Genomic DNA, 25,910 nt, shown 5'->3' with positions numbered 1-25,910 from the left:
TTATTAACAATTTATCTACATGAAAGTGAGAGGTTCGAATTATGCCTTCAAATCATAATATAATAACGGATTGCTTCAAGTTTTAAGACCTATTGTGCAATCATTCAGCTAACGACCCTTTGTTACCTTAAATCAGCAGATCTTAACCTGTCATCCAGGGACCCCTTTGGGTCTGTGACACCTACTTACAAAGTTAAATAATATTATCAGATTAATAAAGTGTACATAAATAAAGAAGCAACATTGAAAAATGTTAAACATTCTGTAAATGTGAAGAATTTGAAATTGGAGGCTAAAAATTATGCTGGTGTTCTCAGATTGATTTGTAGGAGCAGTGCAAATGCATGAAACTGAATATAGTGTACAGGACAGACGGCCTCAGTTGAATTTAGAAAAGACCCAACTGTAGCTTCAAATTGAACGTTTTGATTTAAAAAACAAAATTATGAATTTAATAAAATATTTCGTCATTTGTGTATTTGTTTGATGAATGCTTGTTTCTGTACTTTTGTGTTTTGTTTTTACATTCAAATCATTGATATTGCTTAAACCGGGTCTCCAGCTTCTAATAATGGCTTAAAGGGATATGCTGATTCCAAAAATGAATCGGTACGAGTCCCCCGATTCAAGTAATTATTAAGTGTCCACAGAAGTCAAAAGATTAAGGACCACTACCTTAAATTATGCACGTAGATATTTTATTTCTTTAGTACCTTTCATTATGTGGAATAGCAAACGAGACCATCAAATTTGATTATATTTAATTATTTACATTTGTCATATTAATGATCTCCGCTTTGTCCTGTGCCAAGCTGGGTGCAATACTTTTTCATCTGGTTTAACAGCTGGCTACTTCTAAATTATGAATTGTTTTGCAAATGCTTGTCAGTTTCTTTCATGTATTTATTTGTAAAAAAAAACATATGCTGTAAAACTCTATGCATATAATTATGTGTGGATAATATAAACTATTAGGAGGCATGCTGACCTCAGGCAAATTGGTTCTACATACATGACTTCCAAAAAGAAAGAATTGGCTTTAGGCGTGACATATGGGCATCCCTGCCAGGTTAGCCTTTTATACTTAAAACCAGCATTGGATGTTGTGCAACAAACAGTGTGCACACCAATTAGGTCCTATAAATAGAGTTGTTGGAATTATCTTTAATTAAAAAAAATATATATGTTTCACGTATCAGAAACTGATTTTGGTGAGAATAGGAGACTTCTTTTATCTTGGTATACAAACCCAACAAGCATTTACAATGCAATGGTCTCGGCATTGGTAAAGCTAGAGCTATTGGCATTGCTCATGACATTATTTTTGTTTATGTTTTTTGTTTTTAAAACATTTAAAGAAACGGCATTGTCATGAGCAATGGCAATAGCTCTAACTTTAACAATGCCGAGACCGTTGCATTGTAAATGCTTGTTGTACAGTTCTATTGCAGAGAGGGTTACTGTGCCCCTAATATTCTGTGCAGTGTGCCACAGTGATGCAACGCATCAGGTGTTAGTGGGGAAGGAGGGGTTCTGGGGACACAGTGAGGAGCGGCGGGTTATAGAGTCTCCAGAAGTGTGCCCCGGGTGGTACTGTCCCTCTCGTTCCTTAGTATGCAACAGGCTGAATACTCTACACAGGGTACCGCCTATAAATAATAAGGTACCCCATACATTGGCAGAACTGTTCCGATCTCAAACTCTAAAAAAAACAAGCCGTGAGTAAACAGGCACTTTGTACTTAGTGGTTGCTTACGAGAAGCAAGGATGACCGTAACTGCTCCTGTTTTACTGCCACCCTTGCTTCTCGTAAGTAAGGACTATAAATACAAAGGGCGTGTTTAAGCACCATTTGCAGGTTTTCAAATCACATAAATAAAAGGCATTGTCCTTTACAATGCCAATAGCTCATACTCTCACAAATGTGAGATATATTGCATTGCAAATGCTTATTTTAATTAGTTCAAAGAACTCATGGACAGCATTAGTGAACTTTGTAATCCGCCTGGGAAGGTTAACAGGCCGTGCCAGCCCAGAGGGATTGTCACCAGCAGCTCTCTGAAGACCAGGTGCATACCTGGCCATTTCTCCAGGGGTTAGTTCTGATTTGAGGGAAAGGAAGTGACCAAGTAAGCTTGCACTGATAAAGCCAAGAGGTCTAGAGTTTATGTATAGTATGGACACAGATGAACAATACACATGCAGATATACTGCTACATACACACACAGAAGATGTACGTAAGCAAAGATCAAAAGGCATACACGTGTATCCCCAAGCACACAGAACAGCAGCAAACTAATAACCTGTGTTCACTCACGCACATAAACAAAAACACATACACAGGCACCCACATATACATAAACTCAAACAGTGACCACAGACACGCAAATGGAGGAACTGACTATCAGACCGAAGAGTGGACAGACAGACAGACAGATAGATAAACCACTAAACTGATAAGTAACGGAATGCTACAAGCAGCTTTAAGGCAACGCTAAAATATATCTTACTTTGTAGTTCTCAAATTCATTTTAAAGCATTTGAAAAGAGCGGGTCAAATGAACAAAAGCTGTAACCAGAGAGGCCGGAAGTAAGACTGTTCCTGTTCCTCTTTTTCACTAGTGATAAAGGTCCCTTTGCAGGGATGGCTTGTGGGGGCATGAAACTAGGATAACTATTACCCTGCGATGTGGTGGCTATGTTTATGTAGTGAATGTGATTAAACCGACGTGATATAATGCATACAACAATATATATATATTTTTTCCACAGTTTTATATAGCGCGAGCTCGACCCAAAGGTATTAGAGTGCTTTACAGGAGCACCAGTTGCGTTACATGATACATTCATAGTGCGGGCTATCACCTTCTCTGGCAAAGCCGGCCCAGTCACATTCAGCACCATCCTCGGTGTCAAGCTGCGCCTTTCTGGCGCACTGTGAAGCGAGGGCTTGCTTCTTGCTTGAATCTACACCAGATGCGGTGTCTCGACCTCTTGTCACGCGAGAGTTGTGGGTGGGGGCCCGCGTGCACATTGGTGTCGACACACATAACCAGGGATACCAGAAACTGCAGAGCTCTGGTGCCAAGTAATCAACTGCCCCCTCCCCCAGAAAAGCATACCATCGCTACGGTGTGATCCCTGGCCACGCGCGAAGAAAAACCCACGTGTGCCACACCTACCGGAAGGGACGCCATTACCACAGAGGGTGGACAGCATAGGGAGATATTTATAGCAGCACAGTAATTAGTGTGGACAGAGGGAGAACACACGGAAATTATACTGTACAGAGCTCTGCAATGAGGACAGGGGAAGGCAAGTGGAATAGCTTAATATTGGGTCGGAGGCATTGGTGATGAAGCTGTGGGCAGCCACCAAGCCCTTGTTGTGTGGCCATCTTAAGGGGTACGTCCGCCAAGTCAAGGCCCAACGCCTACTGGGGGTGACTGAGCTCGAAGACCAAATACAACACCTGGAGGCTGTCTCGTGTCGTAATGTTACTGACGACGCTCAGTGCTCCTTGACCATAACCCACACGGAAGGGCAACAGGTATCCCGTGGCAATGCCCCCACCTCTGCCGACGACGACCGGCAACCTGGATGCTACAGGCGTAGCTGGGGGGGGGGGGCGGTCCGCCCCAGGCGGCACTATTTTCGGGGCGGCACGGCGGCTGTAGTGCAGGCGCAATGCTTGCGAATGCTGCTGCACGCACGTGTCCAGGCCGGCCTGGAGTCTCCTGGAGAGTTGATGCACGCTGCTTCCAGCAGACTTGGGGTTTTTCGTACTTCTGATTGCGGCCACAAGCGCCCGTTAAATTGCAGCAAAAAGTAAGCGCGAGCAGGGTATTCTCCGCTTTTGTTTTCTAAGTCATAATTTAAATAGGCAGCCGCCGGCCCGGTAACTGTTAGGCTATAAATAATTCTCGTTTATTGTCAGGGCAGGCTCTCGCGGCGTGGATCCGATCACAGGGGGCGAGGCAGTGGAAGTTGTGAGAGGGTGGATGTCCTGTTGTGTGTGGTTCCTCCTCGCCAATGCCCCGCCCACCGGCGGCAGAAGCACACTCAGCATTCCCTCGTTAATCTACCGCGCCCAGCAGTAAGTTTCGTTTCTCCGCTGCTCCTCGTCTGTTTCGTTTCACTGGTGCGTTGGAGGCTCGTTTACTTCTGTTCCTTTCTGAAGAAAGAAAAATCATCAAGTCACCTCAGCGGCCAAGCACAGAGCTCCTGCCGTACAGTAGGAGATCAGGTGAGGGAGCAACGCCGGGACACCACCGCCTTTCTCCGAGGCACAGCAGAAAATGCCTCGGAGAAAGGGAGTGTCCTTTTCGGATTGGGGGGCGTGTTTTGCTGTTGTCTCCTCCCTGAGACTTCTCGCAAAAAACACGCCCCCCGATCCGAAAAGGACGGGGCATAATCGGAGTGACTGGACCTCTTCTCCAGTGGCTGGCCAGCATTTAAGAGGCCAGCCAATGGAGAACAGGAGAGAAAAGGGGCGGGTGCAAGCCCCTCTTCTCAAACTCATTAAATCTCGCGAGCGAGACTGCGCAAGCGCAGCCTTCGCTAGCCGAGACCTAAACAGGCTCATAGTACAATGAGACAGTTTACAATCTTATGCCAGTACTGTATTGCCTTCTGAGCACAAGATAGTATATGGAAATGTTAGTCAAAATTCAAGTGTTACAGTCTTTCAATTTATGACACTCCTGTCCCAATTATTATTAATGTTGTATACTGCATTTTTCCTCATTTTATGCTTCTGCTTACTGTCTACTTCATATCTGTCGCTGCACGGTTAGTGTTTCCTGGCTAAATTTTATTTTATAGGTATGACATAGCAGGAGAGAGTGATATGCTAAAGTTCTGAGTTTGCATCATGCATTCCAAAACATTTCTGAAACCAATAAATAAGGGATTCAAGACACTATGCAAGTTTTACATTTGGTTGAAGGAGAGTAAAAAGCAAGTGTCAGGCTTTGGAAATTGATTTTAGCTTTCTCACCTAAGTACTGTGCCATCTGATGTTTTCTTTGGTCGGGCTGTTAGACAAATTTAGCCTTAATTTGCTCTAGGAGTGTATGTGCAATTCAGAAGTTGTATCACCGCCTGTTTCCTGGTCTAGTGTTCCTTCCTTACAAAGATGTATTTAAAGGGGCTTGTTTGCAGAGAAATGTATCACAAACATTATAATTTTGATTACAGCCGTAATTGCGGTACATTTTAGATCAGAATGTTGGGCACCAAAGAAGCATAGAATAGTTTAATTTTACTCCGTATTAGTCTTTTCAACATAGAAAGCATATCAAATTCCTTAAAAGCACCAAAACACAAGCAATTCGAATTATCATTATCCTCAAGAGGGAGAGTATGTGTTTTACTTTGTGTTTTACTTTTCTTCCAATTGTGTGTTTGTTGGTATTGTGCCCATGTAATTCTTAACACATATATCATAGTTTTGCTTTTTACCAAACAGAACTTTGCATTGTGGAATTTGTAGTTTTGATTCTGTCATGGTGAGAATAGGCTTAAAGATCCCACTATGCAAAAAACTGTTGGACAAAATTCCAGGGCTGGCTGAAGGTGTCATTTTATGTTTGACTTTTAATGAAACATTGCAAAGACAATGGCAACCAACAGTAGAAATGAGCTGTAGAGCTGCACAGAGTTAATAGCATTTATGTTGTCTTGTACATGTGCAATTGTATGAACTTGAAGTAATCTTGGTAATAGTGTGGAGGGTGAATTGAGGTATGTATGATAATTATATGTGTGAATACTGCACACATCTGTGTCCATGCAGGTTTTTACAATGTGTTGTGTATACTTAACATGTGAGTCTCATCACTGCTTAGCTTTGTGCTTCCCCTACATCTCCTCTTCTTTCTTTAGCAGATAGGTGCCAAGGAGACGCCAGACATTTTTGTGCCAGGAGGTTGGAGGGGGAAGAAATGTGCATATGTATCAGCATTATCAGTAGGGTGCATTAGATCATTTCTCCATTGTTTGTTTGAATTTGGGCCTGCCCCAACCATAATGTACATATTTACAAACTGAGATAGAAATATCTCTAACATATTGTATAACCTCATGGTCCCTTAAGTGGGAAGGGCTTTACTACAACAACCTTAATATCTTACAAAGTGGAGAATATGGTGGCCAGTTGGTTGTGATTCCAGGGCAAAACCATGCTACATGCCCAAACAAACTGAGCTTCACTTGTGTGAGTTAGATCCTATGTAAGAATTTATAACTGGGGGTTTCTGCGTTTGCTAAACTTTTTGGTCTGCATACTGCAATACCACCTCTGCTCATTAATGAACCGGGAACTCAAGTCAACATCCCACAATCAGCTGGCTTGAGATGTTTGCATAGTTTTGCATTCTGTCGCACCACTGTATATGCATGAAATCGATTTAGATTAGGTGTCGTAACTAGGGGTGTGAGGGCTAAATAGCTTTGTAGTTCCTGTGGTTGTGTCGCAAAGCTAGCCTGGAATGTATTGCAAAGCTGATAGTATAGAAAAACATTAAGAGAATGTGTTTTTCCTAATGCAATAGACCGAGTAAAGGTCAGAAGGGCACTTTTCAGATATAAATCCCTGATGCAGGTGACTCCCAGTTTTGTCAGTAGAAGCTGCACTTTAGGCTCTAGTGTGAGTGGGATGTGTGGGTTTTTTAATAGGGGGACTTATGAGGAATGTAGTACTGTGAGTCCACCTTTTACAGAAAGGCAATGCCAGGCTCATTTCGCAAAGGGTGCTGCATTATGTATCATCAAGGTCTGGGAAGAAGGCCGCATGATAGAATACTTCGGGTAGGGATCTACCATCTCCATTTCAATTTCTATGGGAGGCTTCATGTGATACCAGTAGTGACCAAATTGGGTTTGGGGCAGCCATTAGGATTTCTACGTTTAATCATGGTTTCTTAGTCATCCAGAACAGTTTCATCAATATCAATCATAACTGCCCAAGGAAAGCCTGCGTCAAGGGTATGGGAGTATTGATGAAATCATCTAAAAGTTTAGGTTGAATTACCATATTAATACACACTGTATACCCTACTGTAGGCAAAGAGTACAAGCTTTTGAATTTTGTTTAAGACTGAACCATTATTGTCCCTAGTCACTGTTTCTACATCTCAGTGTGTCTGGATGTGTCTCACCACTGCAGAGGGAATTAAAGGTCAAATTGTATAGTCCCAGTGTCAGTGCAAAGTTTTCAGATTTATGTCAGTTTACACACAGTTATGACAGTATACAAAACTCAGTAGTTACCTTAATCATCAGATGAAACTTTTGCCCAGGATTCTTTAGATATCATACAATGCCATCTGCATAAAGAGATCGCAACATACTCTTTTTTTTCCCAAAAAGTGAGCCTCTTTGTGAGTGACTCTCCCTGAGCATGCTCTCCGATGGTTCCGGTCTATAGAAGAAAGTAGCAGTGATAATGAACAGCCCTGAGGAGTACTCCTGGTGATCCTCAACGGCTGTAGCCATATATTCTTCTAATGACGTATTTTGACGTGGTGGCATGTACAGCAATGATATCTACCCTATGATCACCTTACACAGACCTAATCTTTTGTGTACAATAAATGGAAATTGCCATTCAAGGGAACCAGTTTCCCTTTACATGCTCTTTGCTGTTCTGCTTATGATGTTGTTGAGCAGCATGTTTTTCCTAGTTTTGATTTGTAAAGAGGAAAGATGTGTGGTATCTTGTATTCGTTGCCACGCATCTTTCCTATTTCCCTGCCTTGCTGCTCAGCCAGAGTGCATGTGTTGTGAGTGGATATGTTGTGGAATGCTGGTGCATGTGATGTAATGGAATGTTGGGGATGCCTGGTGGATGAGTGTCAGTTGGGAGTATGGGCTGAGCAGCAAGGGAGCTGCTCCTGGTGGGGCTCGCAATTATCTACATACTGATCTTACCATCTACAATCTTCATCAATAAACCATCTTCAATTGATCTACACCTCGGCATCAATGGATTTAATTTATATTACCACACAAATGCTTTCTCGGCATCTAGAAAAATGGCTACCGCCTCTAGTTCATTAACCAAGTAATGCAGAAGTTCAAACACATGGCCACTTTGACAGTGTGTACTTGTAAGTTAGTTGTATGTGTGCATCTAAGTGTTGCTTGCATGCATGGGTGCCAGGATTTGTGCTGGCCTGTGTGTGCCTCAAAGACTGTGCCTGTCTTGCACTAGTTGCTTGTTTCCTTGTATATTGTACTGTACAAAATACAAACTAGTTGACTTTTTCGATGCATGTTTGTATGGCAGGTGGGCGCAAATTTTATTTATGCATCACAACAAAGTTTGAAATATTGCTAAACTTTTTCTCGGTTTATGGCAGGCATAATAGATGACATTCAAGAAAGTTTAGTAGATTGTTGAAGTTACGTAAAAAAGATTAATTAAAGGTGTTTTGCATACTTGACTGCCTTCAAAATGCTTGCTGTTACTCAACCTTTGCAATGTGTTTTTGCAGGTACTCTACAATACATGGCACCAGAAATCATAGATAAAGGACCAAGAGGTTATGAGAAGCCAGCAGACATCTGGTCTTTGGGGTGCACTATCATTGAGATGGCCACTGGGAAACCACCATTTTATGAGCTAGGAGAACCACAAGCAGCCATGTTTAAAGTGAGGCAATTATATTTTTCTTTCTCAAAATGTAAATAGTAGAAGGTATTACATTCAGTGAAATTATGACTGGTTATAGACAGTATTTGTCTTGTGCACTTAAGACTCATTTTTTGTCCCTGACGTCATCCACACTGGGTGCCTTCATAACACTATTCATGACGGGTACCGAAGATAAGAGAGTCACTCAGCGTAAAAGGAACAATAGTTATTTAGCCAATCTGTGTTGGTATTGTTTACAGGGTCACATTCTTTCCAGAAAACGATCCCCTGCAACCCCCCCCCCCACCCCCCCCCATTACTGGGTACATGTCTCCAAACATTTTTTACTTTTTAAGTGGATTTAACTTGATGGACAATTTTTGAAAGTGATCCCTGTGATGTCAGTCTTAGCTCATAATCCATAGTTTTACTTTCCTGTTGTTAGAAGGAACAGAACGCCAAAACACCTCAATTGTAAGGACATGCACAAAATGCCAAATATATCAATTCGAGGAACAGTAGTTTGGGAGAACATGTGATTCAATATAAAGCAGACTATAAAGCGTTCCTTTGTTTTTATTTCCAGCATGGTATCTTCGGCATACTCAGAGGTTTAATATAGTAGTGTACGGAGCAATGAAAGAATTGTTAATGAACGTTGAGCCTTTTCCTGTTTAGAGACTGTTGTTTTTGGCACTGATGAATACATTAAGGCATCTTTTCTAGCATGACCAATCAACCAACATTCTTCTCAGAATATATGCACAGGGATTCATGTGGCCGGATTTGATATCTTATTCCGAATAATTTCTAACACAATTATATACAAGAAACTACTCACTGGCTGTTGCTTTGTTTTTTCCTTGAAATTGTAAGTGAAAGTCACACGTTTGTCTTTCCTATCTGTAAGCCTATGTTGTGTAAAGACACATCTTAAATACTCCTTCAGTATAAAAGGTATTAATCAATTTCTGTCTGGATCCTGAGATTTGATTGAAGACTATGTGAGGAATTTGTAGTCTGGCAAAGGGAAAATCAAAAATTCTGTTATCTTCCGATAGTTTTCTCCCTGCAACAGCAAAAATATTTGGACTCAAAATAGTCTGGTTGATTTGAAAAGCAGACATAACTTCAGGCCCCCAAAAACTGAATGAGCTCAAAGATTGTACTATTAAAAACAATGTAAACATATAAGTCAACAAACATACTGCTGATCTCTTACTACCTCTTACTTTTCAAGATAAAAACCCAAAAAGATAAACATAGTTTACTAAGCGACAATAATGTTTTGTTAATAAGAACATTCGCAAACTTGCAAATTGCATTTTTATTGCAACTCGCAAAACAGAACAGACACATTTAACAATTCCCAATGGGGTCGTAAATGACCTACCTCATCAATATTCATGAGGCAGGTCACAATTTGCGACCCATTGGGAATGGGCTACAATTACAGGGATGGTGGCCTGCTGGGGACAGCAGGCCACCATGTCTGTTTGCTTTTTAAATAAGCAAATGACAGACAGATGATGGACGGAATGCAGAGCAAATCAAATATTCATTCCAGTCAAGAGATCTGGGTTAAATCCATCATTTTTTGTTGCGCACCATGCCACCCCAGATTAGACCCAGCCATATGCAAATAAGTCTTGACCCTGTTCCTAATAGGAACAGTCCAGCCCGAAATGCCAAGCCAGGTAGGCCCTGGACTGGAAATAAAAGCATCCTGGGACCGGTTCGGGCCTCACCCCTCATCAGCCAGGCTAGCTTGAATCTAGTTGCGCAGTGAGCCCTGGACTCAAGTCTGGGCATACCCGGCGCACTTAGGCCGAGAAAGCAAAAGACACACAGAAACTGGAATGGCATGGGAAGCAAAAAATCGATAGATTCAGGCCCAGGTCTCTGTATTGGGGTGAATGTTTGACATTGTTCAACATTCTGTCCATCTATTGTTCTTTTTACATTTGTCACCCTGAGTGGGACGAGTATGCCCAGAAGTGGGTCCCGTGCTCTCCATGCTACTGGAGTCAAACTAGCCTTGATGATGAGGGGTGACACCCCGAAAGCGGTCTCAGGATGCTTGTTTCAGGTCCAGGGAGGACCAGACCTGCCAGTTTGGGCTGGGCTGTTCCCATGAGGCACAGGGTCAAGACTAATTTGCATATGGCTGGGTTTAAACTGGAGCGGCATGGGGAGCAAGAAAACAATGAATTCAGACCCAGATCTCTGTACTGGGGTGAATGTTTTAAATTGTTCAACGTTCTGCCCATTAATTGTTCTTTTTGCTTTTTAAATAAAGCAACCTTTTTTCCCCAAATGCATCCTGTATTCCTTAACGGAAAACGGGATTCATTTAAAAGAAAAAAATTAAATGCTTTTTTAAATTTTTGAAGGGCAGGCAGTGGTCTGTGGGACGACTGCCTGCTCTTAAAAAATATTTTCACTGTCAAACACAAAGGGTAAGGGGTCCCCTTTACTGTTTGCAACTGGCTTATTAACTGTGATTGTTTTGCGACTGGATTTGCAGTTGCAAAACAATTGTACATCCTCCTGTGACTCGCTATTAGGAAGGGACGCCCTTTCCTAAGAGCAACTCCAAACCCTATTTTGCGAGTAGGTGATAGGTTACTGACAAATTAGGGCTTGTGCATGCTACAGCCCTTTTTAGCGGTTGCAAACTGCCCAATTTTCCATTTGCAATGCTGGAAAACGATCATCCATCTGGCCCTAGTTATAAAAGCTGATTAGAATTTTCACAGTAAAAGGTATCCATTGAACAAATTTGAAGTTTTATGAAGTTCAAAATTAGCAAAGGTTACCAGAAAGGAGGGCGAGCTATCTACTTCTCACTATTTATCAAGCCATAATTTTTAACCCATTAATGGTATTGTATAGTGCAAACATGTTGCTTTGCACTCAGTCTGCAGCCCTGCGGGCCATCCATTTTCTACCCAGTGACAGGTTGAGAGTTGTGTATTGAACTAGTTTTCCTGTGATCGTTACTGTAAATATGAATTCATGCTAATTGGAAAACAGGATATTTTATGCTGAATGCTTGCAATAGGTTTCCAATTTCTCATTTTTAATATTTAGGTGGGAATGTTTAAAATTCACCCTGAAATTCCAGAATCCATGTCTGCTGAAGCCAAGGCTTTCCTGCTGCGCTGCTTTGAGCCGGATCCTGTGAGGCGAATATCATCTGTGGAGCTGCTTAGTGATGAGTTCCTAACTGTATCAAGCAGGAAAAGAAAGTCACAGTTGAAACTCTCGGGTAAGGACATGAAACCTACATTGATATTGTTTAATATGAGGAAAAAGGTGCAAAGAGAAGAAAATAGCAAATGTAATCATGTCATAAGAGACAAGCATTTGCAATGCAATAGGTCTCGCATTTACAGGACTTTGAGCTATTGGCACTGTAAATGTCAATAGCTTAAATTCTCGCAAATTCGAGACCTATTGAATTGCAAATATTGTTTGTTTCCAAGTGTCACATTCCGCGTTTGAACTTAATAGAGGCCAAGCCCCTTTCTTTAGTTGAGCCACATCTATAGAGAGGGACGTGGCCTCTATTAAGTGCAACCGCGGCAAGGGGCACTTGGAAAGAACCCACAAAAAAATATTTGTAAAGCAATAGGTGTCACATTTGCAAGAGTTTAAGCTATTGTCATTTACAATGCCAATAGCTCAAACTCTCCTAAAGGCAAGACCCATGGCATTCCAAAGAAGCGGCCGCCATTGTCCCGGCTGCTTGAAAAGTGAAAGCGTGCATGGTGCGCTGAATGCTGCTGCAAAAGCACGTCATGCCTGCAGTGAGATAAAACTCACTCAAGAATTAGTGCTTACAGACTAAATAACACAGACGGTGTAACAGAAGTAAAAGGGCCAGTCCTCATGGGAGGTTACAAATGAAGACAAGGCGGTACTAAGGAGGGGCTAAAGCCGATTGCTGAATCAGAAGGCAGCATACTCTAATACAGCATGCCTAGCAGAGCAGCGCATGCGCTGCCCAGGCTCAACCAGAAAACAAGATTTTTTCTCATCATCCCAAAGATTACATCAGTGTTCGTGATAAAACAATCCCATGCCCTCCTTCTTCAAAGTTATCTACCTGGTTGATGAGCCTCTCCCTATCCTTATTACATAATTCCAGTAAACCAAGCCCTCTTTGTAATACTTTTTATGGACCAATATTTCATTTTGGAAACTCCTTATACCGGTAGTTGACAGGTGTCCTTCAGTGCCCAAAATGCCACCATGTAGCGTTTGTCGAGCAAGAAAAAACTAGACTTTCAAATCTTCAAGGACTTCTACTGTGGTCATACAACCTCCACAAAACACTAAAGAGACAAGTCATTCAATTACTTTATACCCTTGTCTATAAAAACCTTAAATAATACTCGCCTTAAGAAATGTGTGTGTCGTTAAACTGTAACAAGTGCAGAAGACCAACATGGCATGTGTTCCCTTGACACAGCTGTGCAACTCGTAAATCCCTTTGTTGAAGTTCATAAAGAAAGGCAGACTCCGGAACAGGTAAGGTGCAAGAGTCTTTAATCTGATCATCCACTCTCCACAACAAGGTTCTGAACATTCTATCGCAAGCTCTAGGGGAAGGTTCTATGGGAGTGGGAGGCGGAATGTACCAAGGGGAAATATACCAACTTCTCTGAGATTACAACACATCTCCTTATATAGGGGAACACAAGGTCAGGATGAAAGCAACATTCTAAGAAATGTCCACAATTCCATCATTTCTCCATGTCTGTCCATTTTCAAGGTGAACATCGTTCTTGCCAGCCTTTTCCGCTCGTAGGGGAGCATGGTACTTGCTCGACCCAGGTTGCACATGAATGGGTTTCTTGACAACCACCAGGGTACCCGCCTTGTACTCGTGGACCTTGACTCCCTGTCTTTTGTCATACAAACGCTTATATTTTTGTTGGTGTCGATAGATTTTCTCCATACTCTGGTCAAGGTCAGGCACTACTCTTCTCCCCCCTCCAACCACCTGGGGTTCATTTTTGTACTGGGTTCCCTCCCTCTCAGGGACACAAAAGACGACACTCCAGTGACAAGGTTGGGTGTGGTGTGGTATGCCCAAATACACTAATGGCTAATTGAATGTGTTCTTTCACCATACGATTAGCCCTCTCCATCAGCCCATTCGCTTTAGGACAATAGAGTGCAGTTTTCTCATGTTTTATGTTCAAATCTTCCAAGAATTCTCTCATTGTCTCCGAAGTTAATTGCACCCCATTGTCTGTTACAAGAGTGGCTGGTATGCCTTCGTAGACGAAAATATTTTTTAAGAAAGAGATGAGATTGTTTGTCGTGGTGGACGATGTAAACTTGAAATTTACCCAATGGGAGGTGTAATCGACGAGAACAAACATGAACTTTCTCTGGGGACCCAATGCGTCCATTCGACCAATTGTGTCCATGGCCAGTTTGGTCCATGGCACTTCCGGAACACTGACAGGAGAAAGAGGAGCTTTATGAAGAACTTTGCTTTTGTTGCTTTTAGCACAGCTAGTGCATTCTTTGACCTTGAGTTCGACCATTGAATCCAATTTCGGAAACCAAAAACAACTTCTGATTTTTTTTTTTTGTGAGGCTCCTGCCTAAGTGCCCTTCATGGGCTAAATCGATTATTTTGTTCCTTAAATCCGTGGGAGGAATAATTTTTTCACCTCGATGTATCCTGTCGGACGTGAGAGATAATTCATACCTGACCTCCCAATAGTCTTTGACAGTATCTGGAACTTCAGATCGACTTTTAGGCCATCCATTGATGATGAAGTCTTTGAGAACCTTCATGTCTTTGTCTTTCTTTGCACTGTCATCCCATTCATCTTTTGTAAGTGAGGGGAGATGCATGGACAAAATGGGAACATCTAGCGGTTCCTCGCTATGACTGACCACAAGAGGAGCCCTGGATAGGTAGTCCACAATCACATTCTCAGGTCCTGGAAGGTATTCTACCTTAAAGCAGTAATTTTCTAGGCCCAGGACCCATTTGTTTATCTGTGGAGACTTGTTTTGGGCATTTTTAGATGAGAAAATGAAGGTTAACGGCTTGTGGTCAGTGCGTATAACAAACTTTATGCCCCACAAGAAAAAATGTAAATGGTGAACTGCCCAGAAGCATGCCAATGCTTCCTGCTCGATAACCGAGTAGTTCTTTCCGAGGAGCTGAGGGACCGGGATGCAAATGCTATGACAGTTTCTACCCCTTCTCCTTTTTGAGAGAGCATAGCTCCCAACCCTTTTCCAGATGCATCTGTAGTTAGAACCGTTTTTTTCCTAGGGTCAAACGTTCCTAAGGCAGGCGATTCAAGAATCCTTTGTTTTATTTTATCAACCATATCGTTATGTTTTTCTTCCCATTCAAACTCTCTGTTTTTCTTGAGGTCACGTAACCCATCATAAAAATCAGCAACGTTTCTCACAAATTTGGACATATATTCTACCAGTCCAAGAAATGATTTGAGTTCATCTTTGTTCGATGGGTAAGGAGCCTCCTTGACTGCTTGGATTAAGCTGTTCTTGGGCCTAAAACCATCTTTGGAAATAGTGTGCCCCAAATAGTCAACTGAAGTGACTTTGATCTTGCATTTGTCCAGTTTCACTGTTAACCCTGCATCAGAGAGTCTTTGGCAAACTGTGTTGAGGGTGATGTCATGCTCTTCCTCCGTTGACCCATACATCAGTATATCATCTTGGAAGCAGAGGGTATTATTGACACCATCCAGAATGTGTTGCATTACTTTTTGGAAAATGGAAGCCGCTGAGGCAAGGCCGAACAGCATTCTGACAAACATGTAGGCCCCGAAAGGTGAGGAGAATGCTGTCAACGGTCTTGACTCAGGGTGTAGTTCTACTTGATGATAGGCCATCGACAGATCGATGACTGAAAAAAAACATGCCTTCCCCATGGTGCTTAGCATATCGTTTATGTTGGGGAGAGGAAATCTCTCTACCCAGATATTTTAGTTGAGACAGCGGAGGTCCACACATAGGCGGATACCTTGTCCATTGGCCTTAGAAGCTAAAACCAGCCATTCTGAAGCTTCTATGGTTTGGATGATACCCATCTCACATAATTTATCTAATTCGGCCTTAAGAGTTTCTCTAAGGCGGAGAGGTACTGGACATGCTCTGTGCACTACAGGTTTTGCGCCTTGCCCAACCTTGATTTTGTGTTGGAAGTCCCTTAATTTACCAAGCTCATCCGTGAACAGTTTGGGAAACGCGTCCTGCAGGAGCCTGTTGTTATTGGGAATGTCAACTAAAATGACTTGGTTCTTGTCGTTAGGGTCTAATATGATTCCTAACTCTTTCTGATGTTGCCATCCCAGAAGATTTGCTCCGCTCTCAACTACATACACCCTACCCACCGTGGTTCTTTCTTTAAACTCTGTGGCAATTGACCATGCCCACAAGGGGTATAGAGTCTCTGGTGTATCCTTCTGGTGAGATATCTGGAGGGTTTAACATGGCTTTGCTAAGACCCAAAGACTTCACGAAGTCCTTAAGGTTTACTAACGTGAATGGGGAACAAGAGTCAGCATACATTTCTAAGGGTTTGTTGTCTAAGAATACTATACACTTCGGGTAATTGGGTTTGGAGCATCCATCACTGTCTTTTAATTGGAATATAAATGTTGGCCGTGGTTCCTCATTTACACTGACTACATTGACAGTACTACTTACTCCGTCTCTACACACCCTAGCTAAGTGCCCTTTTCTGTTGCATTTTTTACACAAGACACCTTGAGCTGTACAAAAGGGGCTGTTGGCTAAATGTTTGCTGCTGCCATATATAAAACATTTTAATCCATGGCCTTCCTTGGTAGACTTATAGGTAGAAACTTCTTTAGTGCCCTCTTTGTTGGATACTTTGAGTATTTTGCTGTTAGCTGCTTCAACTTGTACAGACGCTACTATTTCTTCTTTACTTTTCATTTCTTTAACACACTTAGCTATATGTTCAATCGGCTGTGCTATAGAAATTGCATCCTTGAGTGTGGGGTTTTTAGCCAGTAGTTTTTCCTGCATTCTGCTGCTGTTCGTGCACCTGACAAGTTGGTCTCTTATAAGGGAGTCATTGAGATCCCCAAACTCGCATAACTGTGTGAGTCCTCTTAAAGCTGCGATATAATTGTTAATGGATTTGTTCTTTCCTTGTACTCTGCTAAAGAATTTGTGGCGTTCAAGTACCACGTTGACTTTGTCCCCAAAATGTGTCTCTAACTTCATAAGAGTAATATCATAAGCATCAAGATCGTCATCATCATCCAAATCTGGTTCGGGTAATGTTTGGTAAACCTTGCGTCCGTGAACGCCTAAGTTATGCAATAAAATATGTTTTTTACTCAAAGCTGAGAATTTCTCTCCCCCCATTGCAATCAGGTAAGACTCAAACAATTTAGTCCAATCCTTCCAGTGAATTTCAGGGTCTCCACATTCATTCAAGAAGGACGGTGGTCGGCTAATACCTGGGGTGCCCATGTTGGAGATAGAAGGAGGGCACGTAAGGTAGGTAATGAGAGAGTCTCAGGGGGAAAAAATGACCACAGAAAAGTCTAATAATATTCTGTCCAACAGGGACCAGGAGGGAAGACTGTAAAGGCAGGAAACTAAATGTCACTCAAAGGTGCAGAAAGTGCAGCGAGAGGTGTGTGTCTCACCGCATGTAACACACAATGGTGAGTATCACAACAAACTTGCCAAAATCTAACTAGAAGTAGGTCATGCAATCAGAAAAACCACAAGTGACACGCAGGTGTGAGCGTGTCACAGTGTAGGCTGAACCCGAAAAGGCACCCAGGTGAGCCCCTGAGGAAACAGTACATAAACCTTACTTGGAGATGAGGCCAAACAGGATCGCCAGGCAAAGTTCTCCATCAGCGCTTGAGAAATGCAGTAGAAGACGAAAAACTGTCCCAACTGCGGTTGGTGCGCCGGAGACGCACGGGAGGAAGCCGCAGTAAAGCCGCCGAAGATCACTGAGGGACCGTTGAGGAAGCTGACGCCCCATCCCGCACACAACGGTGTGCCGGAGATGCTCCAGTAAGCAGGAGGATCAACGCTCTGACAGGGAGGACCCGGAGGGACCGCGGGAATCGCTGAGAGGAGGATCCTTTGAAAACGCCTACAATCCTGGGACAGACGACATGAGGACCCTGCAGCGCTGCACAACCAGCGAATGTGAGGCAGCTGACAAAGCCCAGATGCGCATCCCCCGAACAACAGGAGTGGAAGGGTGGATTTTTGCCGATTACAACTCTAAGGCAGAAATGTCCATCAACGACCACTCCCAACAAGGTCGTAGAGGAACACCAGGCTAGGAAGGCACAACTCGCCAGACTCGAACAGCTGGAACAGAAGACCTTCAGCACCTCCCTCACGCAGTTGTCCTATCTAAACTTGAACGTGTCCTCACGAGGAAACTCACAGGCCAGGATGTAGAATGGAAAGCAAAAGTCCGGAGGAAAACAGGCTAATCAGCCCTGACCTGGCTGAACACAAGACAGGGGAGGCGCAGGAACACCTTCACTGGGAGGAATAGTACAGGAAACCAGAAGACGTACTAGTCCACAGAATCCAGGAGACAATTGAGGTGACAGCAAGGGGAAATATCCTCCACCAGTGAATGACAGGAACTAGGAGAGAGTAATCAAAGGGGAGATGATCAGCTGCCCCCTTCGCAGGTCGTCGCCAGTGTTGAAGTTCGTAAAGATAAGCAGACTCCGGAACAGGTAAGGTGCAAGAGTCTTTAATCTGATCATCCACTCTCCACAACAAGGTTCTGAACATTCTATCGCAAGCTCTAGGGGAAGGTTCTATGGGAGTAGGAAGGGGAGGCGGAATGTACCAAGGGGAAATATACCAACTTCTCTGAGATTACAACACCCTTGTTCAAGAATGTATACTCTCCTGTAGCTACATATACTGCAATATTATTATTGTTCAGAAAGATTTATGCAACTTTGTCATGGTCGATTTGTGTAGGTTTTTTTTTTTTGCCATATATGCAGTAAAATAAACCTGTGCATTTTATATTCATTTCTGTATTTCTTTCTCATCTTCGATGCTTTAGAGCTTGGTAAATTTGGACTTTTTTGGCCTCTTCCTAAAATGTTCCTGGAGGGAGTAAGCTTGGTGATGTGTTCCCCTATTGCCATTTTTAGCAGAGGAGTATTCAGGCTGAGACAGTACTAGGCTCTGTAAACGAGTTGTTGTTTAACTTTCACCTTTTTCTGTTTAGTTGAAAGCATCTTAAGCCGCTCATTTATGTACTGCGAATACAGGCTGATCTGACTGTACAGCTTCTTTGTTGTGTTTTTTATCTTCTGGTCAACTTTGCAGAACTGTTATTTTCTGACAGTCTAGCCTGTCTAGGTTTAAAACTTGGATACACCCTCTTTTTGTCTGCTTTAAAATCATGGGGCAAATTCATCTAATTGGAGATGACAGTCTCATAAGTGCTGGAGTGGGAGAGCATATGTTATCCTATGTTATGTGTATCTGTAAAGCACACCATCACCTGCATATGATCTAAGTGAGTGAAGTTTCCTATAAAACACTAACCCCCCTCCCCCTCTTAATCATCTCGAGGTTCTTGTGAGCTGTAACGTCTTGTTTCTCATCTGTGCACATTGCTAACAGTGACATCAGTGTGCACCATACTCCTTGGTTCGTGAAGATTCCATGAGCATTCAGTCTTTGGTGTATCTCTGACAGCTAATTAACCCAATGCCGAATGTGAGTGTGATTAAGAGAGAAAATCGAAGAAAGCACTCAAAACAAGCGGGAGTAGAGAACAGACCGTCTGTCCGATGCGCTCACCTGACTTGTGAGTCACTTTTCCAAGTTCTTAACATCCTTTCAGAGCTACAAGTACATGCATTGTGGACACCTCTCTCCCAACTCCAGTGGCCTTACATAAGTACGACGATTGTGTAGCTCTTTCACATCCATACAGTGTTTCATATTCACAAAGCTGACATGTGACTGACTCATCTTACAGACTTCTCAGTAACTTTAGCCTTGATGTAGCCTTGCTGCTTCGGTGTTGTTGTTTCACAGGGACACGCCTGACTATCGGAGAGCACCTGCCTACAGTGTGATTGGCTCTTCCCTTGCCCTTCCGGCCTCTCACAAGCAACAGCTTCTTACTCATATGTCTAGTCACTTGATTTTATCTTTTGAGTTACTTGTTGGTTTAATTGTTTCAGCAAAATGCTACCAAGAGAACCTGTGGGGCTACAACTGTGTGAGCATCTGAGGAGTCCACTCACTTACGAAATTCACTAGGAATACATCAGTAATCTGTGTCTTCTATCAACACCCTACAATATTTTTCTTTTGATCATAGGTGATCAGTCACTAATCCAGAAAACTGGGTATTGATAATTTAAGCAAGGGATGTTCAAGGAAAGTCTAGAGGTAGAGGTATGGTTTAGGTCTGAGTTAGCATTGTGGTTAGGGTGAGGATTATTGTTTGGGTTACAGGTATGTGTAAAGGTTAGGTTATTGTTACAGATTTTATTTCTGTATTCTGGTGTTTCTTCTAAAGTTCTTTTATAGTTGTCTGTACAAGTTACAGTAGACTGTTTATCACTGTAGGTACTCCATAATCGCTTCTTCACATATACATTTATAATTTTGGCTTAGTCATGTTAGGGCTTCTACTTGCAGAGTGAATTACAGAGTGCACGCTATGTCAGGATTGCAGGTATGTGTCACTGTTAGGTAGCTGAAAACCCTCTTTTAGGGTGGCCACTGAATGCCATGTCATCATGCACACTGTTCTCAGTGGTGTGCATTTCACCGTCATACAGTTCCTGCCAGGTGCTTTGGCCTCATTGAGTCAATTAAAGCAAACCAAGACCACAGAACCCAGAAGGTATTGGCTGGTAACAAGAATGCACAGGACTAGAAACAGTATCTGTAACATCAATGAATGTGGTGGCCTTGCTGTCCTGTGTGTATATATAAGCTCTTGTTGGTCCCATTAAGTGCCAATGGTTGACATGGCATAAAAGTGGGTAGATAACCAACCATTGACATCTACTTCACCTCTGTAGTGTGTATGTGTACTTTGGAAGAATCCATCATATCACTCCAAACAGTTTCACTCAGTCAATCGGTATTTGCATAGCACGATTTATCACCCTGGTGGGTATCCAGGTGCTGATGAGTGGGGAGCCTTAGTCGAAGAGCCAGGTCTTGAGTCCCTCCCTGAAGTCGGCAAGTGAGGGGAAGGTGGACCAAGAGGTCGTTTAGGACTTGGCAGCGAGGTAAGAGACGGAGCGACCTCCGATGCAGCTCTGCTGAATGCGCGGGACGTGTGCAAGGGAAGCGGATCTGAGTTGTCTGGTGGAATGTCAGGCGATGGTTGGTGTAAGAGGGTCCTGCGTTGTGGAGGGCCTAGTAGGTGTGGGTCAGCAACTTGCACTGGCATCTCTTCTTGATGGGGAGCCAGTGGAGGTTTCTGAGGTGGGGGGTGATACTGGTCCATTTAGGGAGGTCGAGGATGAGTCTGGCTGCAGTTTTCTGTCTAGTCTGTAGTTGTTTGTGGAGATGAGAGGTTGTTCTAGCATATAGAGTGTTTCTATAGTCCAGTCGGTTGGTAACGAGGGCTTGAGGCACTGTTTTCCTGTTGTTGACGGGAAACCATCTGAAAATCTTACAAACTATGCAGGGGGGTGTTGTAGCAGGAGGAGGCTACTGCATTGGCATGTTGCTACATGGAGTGATTGCTGTCCAGGATGAGTGTCCTACTTACCATGTTTGTGCCATAGAAAAAACATACATATATAGGTTTTTTGGCTGAATAGCATGCCTGGACAGGGACTGTTTTCAAAACGCTTGATGTGTAATTTGCTAGGCAGGTAAAGAGGAGTGCCTGAAGTCTGCCTGCTGCTCCTAGAATGTTTCAGTGTATGAGTCCATTGAGGAGGATTCAGAAGGAGATACAGTATGAGACTGGAACTTTCGTGCACCACAGTGCTATTTTTCAAAGGGGAGCCTTGCCTGGAAATCTTCCCTCAAAGGCTTTTAAGAGGCACAGGCCTTGGCCCTATTATCAGAAAAGTCGCTGATGAGAGTCCATTAGCCACTCAGGATGAGTGATTACACATAAGAGATTGCATGACGGTAGTTCACATTTATGCTAGAGGACCAAACTGGAACTCACCCCCACAATATCTAAAACTGAACCCCAACTTTTCCACCGTGTGTGAGTGCAAACTGCACCTGTACTGAAAGACCCAGTAAATGAGCTTGGCACTCAGTGTGATAAAGTCAGTTCTTTCTTTTGGATTAGGCGGTTGAGGTGAACAGTTACTTAAGGGTACAAATCCCAACAGGGGGGATACAAGATACATTGTGTTAAGCAATATCTTACTACCGAGGGCTGCAGGAGACACCTCCTCAACGAAGCATCGCTCACTATAATCCTCCCTCAGGCAGGACTCACACTTTGCACCATTTCCCATTCAGATCATGGAGAAAAGGGACAGCACTCTACCCCGTGAGTCTTTAAGCTGAATTAGAACATTGGAATGTTGGGAGCTCCTTTGAAAACAATGGAGTGCTCCGTGCTTCTAATGGCCGGTAGAAACCCGGAGCATCAGCATTGTTTAACAAAGGCCTGACAGAGCCCGAGGGGATTTCAACCCCCTTGGGCTCTGTGAGGCCTCTGTTTTACAAATTAGAACATTTGCCCTCTAGGGGCGGAATGTTCTAATTGCCTTAGAGCTCTCCGTAGTGGGCTCTGCCGGCCATTAAAGGCCTGCTTCCTTGTTAAAGGCCCACTTTAACACTGGAGAAGGCCTTTAATGGCTGGTGGAGCCCGCTATGCTCATGATCCTTTGTGCAGAAGAGAAATGAGAAAAAGAATCGGGGTACTTTGCTAAATGTGATCCTTCACCACTTGCGTCCATCAGCGTCAGACTCTCCAGATAATTAACTGTTCTGCAGTGTTTCCTCTGATAAGATGAATCCAAACCTTTAAAGTCAGACATTTTACGATTTACAATTGCTTTCTGAGTTAATGCACCAGTATTCCTCATGTTCACAGATATAAATGTCAGTGCTAATTTTCACGCTCGTTAATATTATGTTTGTTTGCCCTTTCTTCCACAGCTCTTACATCTGGGTCAAATGGTGAGTTTCAGAAATTTATTTTTGGCTTCAGTGCTCTGCTTCTCAAAGGGAATCTTATTTGCTCCCTTAGCAATAGTTGCTTCATGCATTTTTAAAATGATATTATTTTAATATAGATAACCTATTTTCAATTGTTCACTTTGCAAATTGTTCACCGTGCTGAAAATAGTCTCTGCTGCCTAAGCGTCTGTGGATTTTTTAGTATTTTTTTTTAATGAGTGTTTTGTAGTAATTTAACTGTATGTCCCTGACCTCGTATTAAAGCTAGTTGCAACAGTGTAGGGTATTCTGTTCCGTTACTCCCAAGCATGCATGAGGTGAAAGGGCCTTGCTGAGCGCGTCAGTCAGTGGCCTCCATAGCTATGCGGTATGTTCCTTGTTGCAAGTGTCATCTGTTGATCAAAATCAGCAAGTTAACTAAAAAGCAGAAACATGAGGCAAATAATTTACAGCAGAACTAGACAGGCTACTGTAAACACTCAGGAAACACAGAAACTCTTCTCACCTTCACACCAGCAAATCCAGAACTTTAGAGTAACCAACTGCTCATCTACCATCAAAACATGGTTGACTGTGAACTCATTCTTATTCCTAACTTAAGTGCCTTTCAGATCAAAGCCCTTTTAGCATATATTTCTTTCCGTGGTACTCTATATTTATTTTAATATTTCTTAAGTTATACTGTGTTTTAAATGTTAAAGAAGGTATATTCCTGGTATGCTTTTATGGAGAGAACACGTCTGTTTGTAGGTGTTTGGCATAAACTAACCACAGTATTTTCTTATTTTGATGTCTACTCAGAAACCACACTGTGCCTGACTCCAGCTAGTTTTTAGAGGTCACCCAGAGAAGCAAAAAGTCTCTCTATATAACTATGTCAGCATTATACAATATTTCAATATTAAGATCCACCCCTGTACTTTAGAGATGTGATATTAAGAGAAATAATAAAATATACAATAAGGACATTTAAGAGAAGAAATAAGGGAAGGTACATTTAAACCTGCAAATTATCCCCAGACCGCCCTATAAATAAGGCTTTCAGTGCTTGCTTCTCGGAAAAACACTTTGTTTTAGGTGTCTCTAATCGTGTTTGTCCTGCCTCTTGGAATTTTGAAAGTTCACCTGTACTGGCAAGAAGCATTTTCATGTTGTCTGCCAATGAGTAACTGGGAATTAGTGGATTCCAACAGAGGGGGCTCTCTCCTCCTCCTTCATCCTTCCATTAAGACTGGCGCATGTGCATTCACTGACCGGATAATGTATTGCCTAGATGGGTGAAAGGATACCTTAAGCATGTGCCTTGCCCTCCATCCTATCTCCTAGATTATAAGATTGTCAGAAAACCCAGATTTACCACACAGACGAATTTTTTCATCACAAAATACTGAATAAAAACACCATAGGGAAACCAAAAAAAAGCAACTGTTTTTGTTTTAAAGCACAGGGTAGGTTAGTGAAAGTTAATTTTTCTGAAGGATACTTTTAACTGAAGATTCCCCACCTTAAAATACTCCTCAGGCTCCAGACTGGATTCAGAATCTTTTCTTCAGCAGTGCTTCCGCGTGCTGCTAGGTGGCGCGGTGCTGCTCTGTGTTTGCTCTGTACCGCCTCACATGAGATGGAGCAGACCCTCATATAAGTGCCAGACCTGCACACTGATGTCAGTTCTTTTCTTCTCACACCTTCTGATGCAGATTCACTCCCAATTTTGTTGGTTTTCCAATGCTTTCTTAATTTAATTCCAGTGTTCAAGGGCATGATGCCCCCAACAAAAACTAAGAGGGTTCAAATCATGCTACGACTGCTGATGTCGGTAACAGACCTGCGCATGATGTGTCTCCGGTGTTGGGCTCGAGCAGTGAATTGAAGTGACGCACTAAATGTGCTCTCATGCACCCGCTTTAGTCCCAGGAAGCAAAGCTGTATGTCACTGAACAGAAGAAGTCATTGCAGCCTTTGTGCATGACCCGATTCAAGTCACAGATGCACACTTGATTACACTACTGAGGCTGTTCTAGAGAGTGACTAACTTCGGACTCGAAGACCTTCGGGAAGTCTAAGTCCAAGTGCAAACAAAAGAAAGCGATGCGGGACTCTACATCATCCCTTAACTCTGAACCAAAAGAGAAGGCGCCAGTTTTTGATGATGTGCGTCATTCACGGTGAAGGTCTCCTGTCATGGAGTCAATCCCTAAGCTGATTCCAGTGCACCCAGAATTACCAGGCCATCAGTGACACTGCCGCAGATTGATCTCTTTATGGAGGCCATGCTCTAGATTTTTGGTGTGCTTCCGGCTCGCGCCGACGCTCCTTCAATCAATCAATCTGGGGTTTTAAAGCGCACTACTCACTTGGTAGGTTCTCAAGGCGCAGGGGTGGTGCGAGCAGCTCCGTTGCTCATTCGAAGAGCCAGGTCTTGAGGTCCCTTTCTGAATTGGGGCAGTGTCTGGCTTTGTCAGATGTGGAGGGGGGTTCGTTCCAGGTCTTGTCCGCCAGGTAGGAGAAGGATCTGTCACCTGCTCTGGCCCTGTGGATGTGGGGTACCGTGACTAGGGCGAGGTCGGCAGAGCAGGGGTATCTCTTGGGGGCATTGAAGGAGATTAGTTTGTTGAGGTATTGGGGTCTGGTGTTATTGAGGGCTTTGTAGGCATGTGTGAGCAGTTTGAGGGTTATTCTTTCGATGGGGAACCAGTGTAGGTCTTGGAAGTGTTGGGTGATGTGGTCATGCCGTGGGATGTCGAGAAAAAGTCTGGTTTCGGTGTTCTGGACGGTCCGGAGTTTATTTTTCGTTGATTCCGGCTTAGAGGGTGTATCCATAGTCCAGTCTGCTGGTGATGAGTGCTTGGGTGACGGTCTTCCTGGCGTCGGGGGGGTGGGACTCATTTGAAGGTTTTGCGAAGTATGCGGAGGGTGTTGAAGCAAGTGGAGGACACGGCGTTGATCTGGCGGTTCATGGGGAGTGAAGAGTTGAGTATGATGCCGAGGATGCGTGCGTGGTCTGTTAGATGGGGGGGGGGAGGGTTTCCGAGGGCAGGGCGCCACCAGGTGTTGTCCCATGCAGAGGGGGTGGAGCCAAGGATGAGGACTTCT

The 25,910-nt window shown here is 43.2% G+C and overlaps 1 protein-coding gene across 2 annotated transcripts in view; it reads left to right on the top strand.

Moving 5' to 3' along the window:
- MAP3K5 (mitogen-activated protein kinase kinase kinase 5) overlaps positions 1-25,910 on the top strand; it is an 816,933-nt gene that overhangs the window by 702,809 nt on the left and 88,214 nt on the right. For both annotated transcript variants that reach the window (XR_014963045.1, XM_085611527.1), the window contains exons 19-21: positions 8,500-8,657; positions 11,733-11,910; positions 22,797-22,817. Coding sequence is in view for 1 of the 2 variants with exons in the window: in XM_085611527.1 (XP_085467653.1) it covers positions 8,500-8,657; positions 11,733-11,910; positions 22,797-22,817 (357 nt within the window). In the remaining variant the exon portion in view is untranslated. The remainder of the gene's footprint in view (positions 1-8,499; positions 8,658-11,732; positions 11,911-22,796; positions 22,818-25,910) is intronic.

Source organism: Triturus cristatus, chromosome 6 (genome assembly GCF_964204655.1).
Source record: "Triturus cristatus chromosome 6, aTriCri1.1, whole genome shotgun sequence".
Taxonomy (NCBI): Eukaryota; Metazoa; Chordata; class Amphibia; order Caudata; family Salamandridae; genus Triturus; species Triturus cristatus.
The sequence above is the reverse complement of the archived record's forward strand: the minus strand, read 5'-3'. Positions and strand labels throughout refer to the sequence as shown.